The sequence below is a fragment of the Nestor notabilis genome, unplaced genomic scaffold (genome assembly GCF_000696875.1).
Source record: "Nestor notabilis isolate BGI_N333 unplaced genomic scaffold, ASM69687v1 scaffold8765, whole genome shotgun sequence".
NCBI lineage: Eukaryota > Metazoa > Chordata > Aves > Psittaciformes > Psittacidae > Nestor > Nestor notabilis.
Window position 1 is genome coordinate 1854 of NW_009927862.1, and position 10751 is coordinate 12604.

The window sequence follows — 10751 nt, forward strand, 5'->3', positions numbered from 1 at the left end:
GTTGTTGAGTGAGTCAGTGTCAATCACACAGTTACAGCTCGCAACAACTAGCTCCAGAGCTGAAGGCTCCTGGATGAAGCCCAAGAAGGAGTGGAGAGGTGTGTGCAGGTCTTACACCTGACACGAGGAGAAAAAGCACAATTGAAAAAGAGAAGCTAAGGAGGGGAGGGAAGGTGTAAGTTAAATCTGTCAGGCACAGAGGGCAGGCAAGAGAGAGGTAGACCACACTAACTGCTGATACCACTTTATGCTTACAGATGCTCTGATCTCTAGCTCCCTGGAACCTCTCCCATGGTGTACAGCCAGTGGCTGTGTGCATACTTACCTATGCAGCTCCCATCGACTTCCTCAAACCCCACAGCACAAAGGCATCGGCCCATTGGTACCAGCCACTCGCCATCAGTGCTGCAATGCATACGGGGAGGGGAGCCCTCTTCTTCAGATGCATACTCCACGCAGACCCCGGGTACTTCTGTCAGCCCTTCTGAGCCTGCTAACGTCTCTGGAAAACGGGCCAGGCCCCGCACAGCCTCTGGGCAAGTCTTGTAATACACCCGGACAGACACCATGGCTACGCAAGCCCCGGAGTTCTGGAAAGCCAAATAGAAGCCCCGGCGAGACAGCTTCCCAATGGGGCACACTTCTGTGTTCAGCTGCATGGCACCCGATTCAATGTCTCTGCTGGTGAAACTTCGGTCTGCTGCCACAGTGTTGAGCTAAGCGAGAGAGAAAAAGACAACAGCTTCAACATCCAAGCAGGCACCAGCAGCTGAGCTACCCATGCCTCTCAAACTTCTTTTACACTAAAGCCTTTTAGGTGCTTTAAGGTCAACTGCTTCTAAACCACTGCATGCTTGCTTTGCACTTGGAAGTGGTGTTAACAATGGGATCAGCAGCCTTCCTTGCAAGTATACTTTCCATCACCTCTTCAACTTACTTGCAGTCATTCACTGGTCTTATACCTATGTTTTGGGTCTCTGATCTCAGAGGTCTTTAGGAACAGCCTCTTAATGGAGCAAATCTCCTTTCTGTGATATTTTTCTTTGTTTGCAAATTGTATGCGGTAAAATCACAATACTGCTTGGAGCTGCGATTTTAAATTGACCAGTGAATTAGTCACCTGTTTCTATGCTGTATTTGATGCAGATCAGATTATCTACTGCAAGGTGCTTCTCATGCAGCACACAACATACTTCAGCACTGTTAGATACTTGGGTGAAAAATGCTCCCACACTCTTACGTTCCCATTGTTTCCACAAACAAAGGATGAGAATGACAAGAGATGCTTTTGATGCTTGGAAAGGCCTCTGTGACATGGGATGTGGAAGAGCTGCTGGACTGCAGGTGGGGTGGACTGTCTTCTCAGAAGGAGAGCCTAAGTGATCCTCTCCACCACAGGCCCTCCCTATTGTATGACACCACCCACTCCATGTAGTTGGATGGCAGATGAAAGGATCTGCAGAGCAGCTGCATCTGGGAGTGGGATCATAAGGCAGGTTTAGGAGTTGTGGAGGTATCGCACAAATTTACATGGTAGGCTGCAGGGGAGGTGGAGGAACACTCGTGAGGGAGGGGAATCAGTTACCACATTCTCCTGCTCTGCCTGTGATGGCCTTTACTGTTCTTTCTTTTCATCACACGCCACTTAAACCACAGAGGAAAGGGCAGTCAAGTAGCTTCTTTTAGGACAGAACTGGGTTATAGAATTTCCTCTGCAAAAAAGCTGAGGTTCCCCGTTCTGCAACTCAAATGTTTGCATGGAAAGAGGGCACTATGTTGAAGGAAACAGTAGTTAAAATGTAGCAGTGCTAAATACTTTCACACAAGGGAGAATTTCATTTTAGCAAGCCACCACCTCCAGTTTTTGAAAATAAGAACCTACATCTTGTAACAATCAGATACATGAGTAAATGGTCAAGAGCACAGACGCCTGAACTGGATTCTGTTCTTCACTTGGTCTAATCTTGTTTTATTACCCAAAGCAAATCAAATTCCTCTGATCTCTACTATTTCCAAAAATTGGTGTAATCATCCAGCACTGTTGCAGCCCTTCAGAATCCTTACCTATGTGGTCTCCAGTTAAATAAGTACTTACATAGAATGGAGGTCTGATCTCATTTGAGAACCCGTGTGCCTCTTGTGGCAAAGATTCTTCTGAGCGTCACAGAGGGCATAGGGCAAAGTGTATTCTAAGGACAACACTTACTGTCCATGCCCCTCCCCAGATGCTGGCTCTGCTGGCCTACCCCAGCCAGCAGGACACACCTAGTTTAAAGCTGAAAGACATGACTCAGTCTTCACCCCCAGCGCTACAGACCTTGATGAACAGCGGGCGGCGGAACTGGATCCCGACATCTTGTTCAGACTCCATGTAATAGAGATTGAAGGTCTCTTTGCAGGTTACCACTTCACCTTTGAAGCTCTTGCAGTCCCGCACAGTAAACTTCAGCTCCACGTAAATGCGCGAGGCTGCCTCACCCCGATAAATCCAGTTGGTGCGAAGCCAGTGATCAGTGTCACCCTCGGAAAGCACACTGCAGTCCTGGTACATATAGACCGGGGTGCCATTTATCATCTGCTGCACTTCACTCCACTGCTCTCAGGGTAGAAGAAAACACATCTTGTTAGACAGATGTGAGAAACAAGTTTTGTTTCAAGTATGACAAAATCTTGCCTAAAAGATCATTTCTCATGTAGCGTTCAGGGCTCAAATCCTGCCTAGCTAGAAGGTGCCTTACACTGAGCAAAAGCTGCATCTGATCTAGAACCGCATATCTACCTAAACTCTTCACACAGGGAGCTAAGAGGATACTGTAATTAGGATCTGAGTTATGCCAAACTGTTCATAGACCCTTGCACATGCCCTTTATCCTACCTTAGTTGCAATTTGTTTTTTCATACACTACCTTATGTTAGACTGAGAAAAAGCCCCACTAATCCCATGTATTGGCCACTTCTCTCTGCCACTGTTTACATTCAAAGTGTACAGTAGGACATACCATATCAGGACTATTATCTGCCCCTGAAAATAATGCACAGCACTTTGGAGTACAAGAAAAGATGCCCCAAAATAATGGGAAGATCAACTGCAGAAAGACTGTTCTAGAGCAAGCAGTTATTAATACGGAGTTCATGCTTCTTTAAGTGATATTTTGCAAGCCCTAATTTAACTATTAAAACTCAGTTGATTATCCTGACTTCATACAAGGTTCTACATCTTCCCCAGGGAGGAGGACATGGGCCCAAGTGGTTATGTGACCTCACTGATACTATTTGTCTGACCCTGATAGGGTTTGATACATATTTTAATGTACATTTTTGCTGAATTTTATGTGGTTCTTGTTTTGTTTCCTCACCAGGTCAGGTATGAAATGCAAATACTCACTTTTGAGTAAGTCACACATAAGAACTGAAAGCTTGGAAGGCAAGGTGTTGTCCACATGGAAAATAAATAACTTAGATCCCTTTCTCCCCGCCATGCTAACACTGCCTTTCTCATTATGCTTTAAATGTTTAATCAGATTAAATTGAAACAAGTGCCCACATAGGTATTTGCACAAGTTTAAGCATCTTGGTTTTAAATCACACCCTAGGTTAAGATGCAATTTAAACAAGGCCTCAGCCTCTATATTACTCTAGGCTTGTCAAGTCACATTCATCCAGCACCACCACCTCCTGAACTCACAGCACAACCTTGCAGCCCCTCTCCTAGCTTCTGATCACACAGACCAGGTCACTCTGGTAGCGGAATGCAAGAGGTGGACCCACAGAGTGCCAAAGGAGGCTCTACTTTTAAGCCATGCCTTGGAGCATGCCTTCTATGCAGCCCCACTCTGCAAACTATCATCAGTGCTGTCTCCAAGCTAGCAAGCCCTGCTGATAGCACAAGCTTTTATCTGGCTGATTCCAGTCATTCACCTAAGTGCGTAATAGCAGTCTCCTCCTTAGAAGTTCTGTGGGTGGTATCTATGTGTCCCTTTTTGTTTCGTTTTATTCCATGTAATTAATCTCCAGTGTTACCCCACCCTCTTAATCAGATCCATCTGGCATATTTCTGCACTTTGACACTTGTTTCACTTACTGGAAGTCAGAGGATTTAGGATAGCAAGAGAAAGAAACAGACTGATGAATCCCAATTGATCAACCAGAAAGTGCAATCACTTAAATCACCTCTTGCACTATATCATTTAAAATCTTCTATGAATTTACAACACATCCTGAAGTATATTGAAAGAGAAGAAAAGAAGTTAAAATGAAAGTAAGGCCAAAGTAGCTTTCATAAGAAACTGCCAATGTTAGGACTGGCTTTTAGAAGCGTTTTTCCATGGGAGTCTGCTTCCACCAAGCTGATGGGAAAGGCATAATTGCATTTGAAGGCCAAGAGTTAGACAAGTTTCCATTAGCAGTTTATCCTAAGGCAGTACCACAGACCGGTGTCACCAGAAAGCAATTTTTGCATGTCTCACCGAAAGACATGAGCTATTGTGATGCATGTCCTGAATAGACCATTTTCAAATCTGAAGTGATACAGGACCAAAGTTTCAATTTCAACAGTGACAACTCCAGCAGAAAAATATCAGAAAAAATCCAGCTGCTAACTTCTGTATTTCTTAGCTCATCTCAGCCCAAATTCTTCCAGACTGAAGCTCTTCAGGGCAAAGATGCTTAGCACTGACTATTGCACAGTTTCATATGCAGTGTGGTGCAAAGAAATAACAAGGGAGTCAGGCTTGGGTTTTGTAGACTCTATTGCTGATGGGTAAAGGAAGTAAAATGAGGATATTAGTTATGCTAACAATACAGAACTATTGTTAAATATGCTTGTGACTCCTTTTTGTTATTCAGTGAAGCTTTTAAATTCAAAGCAGTGGAGGAAAACTGTTACAACACAATGAAAGGATGATGAGCAAAGTTGCTAGGCAACTGTCTCACACCCTTTAAGAATCTGCTGCAAAAGCAAATGTATGCCTCTGAGTTTTTAACGTAATGTTTCTAATGAATGTGTGGTAAAGTCTGGCTCAATCAATATTAATTACTTGGCTCTCTAGTTTGTCTGCCAATGACACTGAATCAACCTCCTTTGGTAATATAACTGTCTACCCATTCCATTCAAGACACTGTATCCTTATTCCAGTCATCAGTTTGAGCATAGGATGAGAAACATTCTTCTAGAAGTGGGGGGACAGTGTGAGTCAGACTTCCTCATTTTAGCAGTGAGTGAACTTTGGGTTTATGATGCTGCAGAAAACTTTCTCATCAGTTTCAGAACCATAGAAAAGACTTAGGTTGGAAGGGACCCTTGGAGACCATCTAGCCCAATTCCTGTATCCAAGCAAGCTAAAGAGTTCTTAAAGTCTTAAAATTTCATTCTTTAAAACTCCTTTCAAGCTCCCTTAAATTTAAACTCTTTTTTAAGTTTAAGTTAAACTGTCTTTAAACTATAAAACCTTTTAGAGTTCTTAAAAAGTTGCTAAGAAAACAAAAGCCAGTGCATTTAGGAGTGAGCCATAAATTAGTAGCTTGATTTTCTAAAACGTGTTAAGAATGTAGGCATTGGATTTGAGAGCAGGAGGTGTTCTTTACTTCTCAGGAACCCATATAATAACACAGGCATTTATTCCAGAGATTTGTTCTTTAAGGCTTGGTGTGGTGGTATAATATAGAGCAGAATAATTCCAGCACAGCAATTAGTGTTAAGTGAATGACAACCTCAGAGCAAAAGTATTATCTCAATAACCTCAGAACACTGCAAGTTTAGGAAAAAGGAGGGCAACTGTCATCCCATTGCGAGGTTGGATTCAGTATGAAGAAAATAGTGGTGGAGACAAGCTGTCCTTATGAAGGCAGTTCAGAATGGCTTGAATGACATTCTGGAAGGGCACCAGTAGATACTTGTAGTAAACAAAATTGGTTTAGTCTGCCATGTGAGTAAAAATCCAAAGATAAGATAAGGTACATGCCTTTTAATATCTGCCTTGATCAACTCTCAACTAATTATACAGTTAGAAGCTTTGAAGCCTAGGGAAGGTTTACTCTGCTTTGTCTATAGATGAGACTTCTCTAGGTTAGGCCTGTGTCAAAAGTCCTCCACCCATCTGTGGGCTACTCTTCCTAGGAGCTGCCATAAGGTATAAGATGAAAACAGAGATAGTTTGTATGTCTTCTTGGAGCTACCGTCTCATGCTCTGCAGGCATCAAAAAGTGGTATCTTTTGATTTTAGTCTTTTTTGTTGTTGTTTTTGTTGTTATGTGGGAAAAACAAACAAACCCAACAAACTTTTTCTGATAACAAATACAAATTTCATCTTTGCTAATAGTCTACCAGTGATAGAGGCAGCAGATTGCGACAGTATCACAAATCCTTAGGCTCAGGCTGGAGTCAAAAGAGCTTGTGACTCGCAGCAGTAATGCTGTATCTCTAGCTTGCCAGGGACTTACCCTGTCTCCTTTCAGGTAAGAGTCCACCTGCTGTGACCTATATTTCATTTACTTTCACATTTGCTTAGCACAGTGGCTTCTGTGACATGTAGACCCCTAGGGAAAGGCACAGCAATACTTTTAAGAGACTTCTAGAAGGCAACAACAAGGCAAGCATCTTGCCAATAGTCTTAAAGTTACTAAACTAAGATGCACATCTCCACTGGAAAAGTCAGGAGTTCATATAGTGAAAGCCAGTAACTTGGTTAACTTTGGGTTAGAGAGTTGCACTAAGATGAAAAGACTCGCTGAGTGTACCTGTTCTTAGTAAGTGCATCTCTTTCCCATCAAATTTGCAGTAGAATTTGGAGTACCATTTTAATCCATGAAATCTCTTCCTGAAGAACCACGGGGCCCCAAAGACACAATCTTTTACAGCACCAGGACATCACTGGTGTGCCAAGCCTGAAACCACATAGCAGAACACACACCACTGAATGCTTTCTGTCCCCTTCACCTGGCAGCACCTTTGCCTGTGGAGTCTCTTTGACTTTTGTATAGTAGCATTTGCATGCTACTATGACCAGAAAAACCTTCCTGGAATATATTCAAAGTTGAAGGCAGTTGTACATTGCAAGTTCATCTGTATTACATTCTTAGTGTCTTAGAGGAGAGACTGTGACAATAGAGACATCATGCTGGTACCTGCCGTGATGTGATGAACAGCTTCTCTTCAAGCTGAAATACCTGTGACAGAAATGTGTCAGTAGGTAAAGCTGGACCAGCCAGGCAAAAATAGCAGCACCACAGTGGTGTTCTGGCAGTATTCCAGAATGAAGTTTCTTTGCCCCTACACTGAAAGTTTCTCTATAGTCTTGCAAGTACTTTAGCTGGTGGGGAAGGCAATTTAGACAATAATGATGAAGTGTGGTGACATCTAGAAATTTAAATTCATGAGTCCTATAACTTTTAACCCGAGAACAGCAAAGAGGCTGCTTTTATTTCTTTGATTGTTTGGCAGTGGTCTGGGAAGTTTGACTTCATCACGTCATCACAGAGTCTTTGACACGACTGAAGTGATGCTTATTTGTCTATAGTATTTTTCTGGATGGGATGATATATTTTTTCACCACAATGATCCATTGGTTATCTTCAGGAAGGAGTAACTACATTATATAATTACTCGTCCTTTAGGGCACTAGCACATAGGTATCCATCCCAGCCATCTCCTTCCAATTTAACTTGTACTCAGGTTCTTGTAGGAAGATAAGGTGCTAATGTGAGTCACAGAACTCTAGGGCATTGATTACAGAACCTGTTCATCAAACCCAGGATCTGCTGTCTGCTCATTCTCTGAACAGTCTGGCCACATTAAGGCCTTGCATGAAAACAGTTTTGGTCACAACAGATGCTACTAAGTGAGGGATAATGATACTCTACTCCACCATTTCACCTAGCTATTTTGGAACACTTGTTTTGTATATACCTATTTTGCCAACACCCACCAACAATATCAATAGCTACAAAAAGGACAGGAATGGAAAATCAGATGGTTCTCCTTAAAAGTCCAGACCTCATGTCTCAAGTCGTATTGCCAATAAAGCAAATATTAGCTCTCATGTTATTTTTGCATTATACTGTACATTGCATAGAATCCATTGTAAATGGAAACGATCAACTTTTTCTCCTCAAGGCAAAGGGCTTCATGTGGTGTGAGTTATGGTTTTGTATGGTGTGTCAAGTATACTTCCACTATTTTCAGAGAACCTGGGAAATCAGTCTGATGACAATGGACAATACTTGCTCTATTCGTGTAGGTTCATTTTAAAGATGGATCAGGTGGAATCCCACACATAGACAGGGTAATTGTGCCTTTTCTTTGAGATGATTGAACCTGTCTCAAGAAAAGAAGCTGAAGGAGACAGCAGTATGAAAGTCACAGTGAGGAGCTGGAAGGCTCCAGATCAAGCATAGAGAAACCAGGAACTAGGCCTTAGAAGCAATGGAAATAACCTTTCAAGAAATCAGAGGGAATGGATACAACTGCAGCTATGCCTCTGAGATAGTAAGAATCATAGTTCAAACCATCACTGCATCCAGCAAGTTTACTTTCCTAGTAAATCCCAGGTATAGTACAAATTCTACACTGCTCATTTTTGTTTTCTTTAGGTAATGGACCAGATCAAATACCTGTGACCTGTCAGCAACTTTTATATCAGTGACCACACGATAGGTGGTTCTAGCAAGGCGAGGTTGTGTTCCACCAGACTAAGAGGTCCCAGGTGTTAACAACAGCTGGTGATGGCTGGTTTCTCTTTCCACCACTTCTGCTCAGATAGGCCTGGTCATGAGGAAATAGCCCTCAACCTGCAAGTGGTTCCAGCACAGCACTCCTATTTCATTAAACCTGGGCAGTTCACTTAATTGGACTTCTTGGTATCTTACTTGGATGGTCTTATCTGCAATAAGTCTCAGCCAGCCAGATTTTTGTAACATCCAAAGTTGGTGTGAAAAATAACCATCAGAAGTGCTGTTATGTGCGTCTCTTTCCACAACTGTTGACAACGCATGTCCTTTAGATCTAACTCAAAGGGATGTCATCACGTCTGAACCTGGCATAGTGCAGCAGTATTATACCTTAGGCTGCTCTCAGCTTAAGTATCAGACATAAGGGACTGGCTCTTCCAAGCGAACAGGATCTGCATAGGAATAAGGGATAAATGCTAGTGCACTAAGTGTTGTGATTCAAAGGGCAAAAAAGACCACGTCCTGAGCCAAAGTGAAGATGTTGTGCAACCACGACATTCATCACCATGGCTGCTCAGTGGTAACAGCACTGACATGGCAGAAGCTGAAAGCAACACTTTGAAGTATGTGTGGAAGCAAGCAAGAGTGTGGAATAAGCAGAAAAAAGATCATGTCCTCCTCTCACAGGAGATTGAGAACAATGGCAGCCTCGAAAGAAGATTAACAAAATAATTTAGAAGCTTTAATAATACTATGATCCATGCAGGAACGTAATTTGGGGAAAATAAGCTCCATAAACCAGCTGCCAATTGAGAATTGAGCACTGCTGAATGTTTAATGTGTAGTAACACAGGTTGGGAATTAGTGGCAGCAGCAGAATTCATGTGATTTCTGAAATAACAGGTATCCAATTTAAAAACAAAGTTACTATGAAAAAGGACTCTCTTACAAGGAAAGACAGCTGTAGAACTGGTGAAAGCATGCCTCCCAAGAAAACATACCACTAAAGAAGAATGAAGTGTGTTTAATTTACAATCCATTCAACAGCATAGAGGCAGAAAATCATATTGAGATGCCCAGTATGCAGCATCCTACAGTACAAGTGGCTAGGATCTTATGTAGCCAGTTATAAAAGTCTGACTGGATTATGCAAATACTATTCACATACACAAAAAGGGAATTGGAAATAGTGGACAAGGAAAATTTCAGGATAGGCCAATAAGCTGGGGCTGAAATAATCATAGCAACTAAAGAAAAATACCGGATTGCCCAATATGTTATATCATAGGCCTACATAAACAGATACAGAAAATACATCGGGACAGAGATTACAGAATTCCAAACATTAAATCAGGTAAAACTGGAAGGATCTTTTGTGCTTGGGCTGAAAATTCAAACTCAGAATGCTAATGAACAAACAATGAAAAGCTACCACGTAAACACAGAAAGATTAAGGTGGGAAGAGACCTCTAGGTCTCTGCTCCAGTCCCCTACTCTCAGCATGGCTAACTTCAAAGCTGGGTTGGATTGCTCAGGGCCTTATCTATTAAAAGCAAAATGCCAGGGGAGTGATTCCTCCCCTCTACTCCACTCTTGTGAGTACCTACAGTACTGCATTCAGCCCTGGGGCCCCCACCATCTCAGGATGTGTACCTGCTTGAATGAGTCCAGAGGAGGGCCACGAAGATGATCAGAGGGTTGGAGCACCTCTCCTATGGAGACAGGCTGAGAGAGCTGGGGTTGTTCAGCCTGGAGAAGAGAAGGCTCCAGGGAGACTTTGGAGCAGCTTCCGGTACATAAAGTGGGCCTAGAGGAAATCTGTAGAGGGACTTTTTACAAGGGCCTGTAGTGACAGGACAAGGGGGAACAGCTTTAAACTGAAAGAAGGTAGATTTAGATTACATAGAAGGACGAAGTTCTTTCCTGTGAGAGTGCTGAGGCGCTGGCACAGGGTGCCCAGAGAAGCTGTGGCTGCCCCATCCCTGGCAGTGTTCAAGGCCAGGTTGGACACAGGGGTTTGGAGCAACCTGCTCTAGTGGAAGGTGTCCCTGCCCATGGTAGGGGGTTAGAACTGGATGAGCTTTAAG

At 42.8% G+C, this 10751-nt stretch overlaps 1 protein-coding gene across 1 annotated transcript in view; it reads right to left on the reverse strand.

The window, feature by feature from the left end:
- Positions 1-325: 325 nt before the first annotated feature.
- LOC104405525 (ephrin type-A receptor 1-like) overlaps positions 326-10751 on the reverse strand; it is a gene marked incomplete at its 3' end in the record, with an annotated part of 17823 nt that continues 7397 nt past the window's right edge. The window contains exons 3-4 of the mRNA XM_010014257.1: positions 2318-2598; positions 326-716 (exon numbers count right to left, since the gene is read on the reverse strand). Coding sequence (XP_010012559.1) covers positions 326-716; positions 2318-2598 — 672 coding nt within the window. The remainder of the gene's footprint in view (positions 717-2317; positions 2599-10751) is intronic.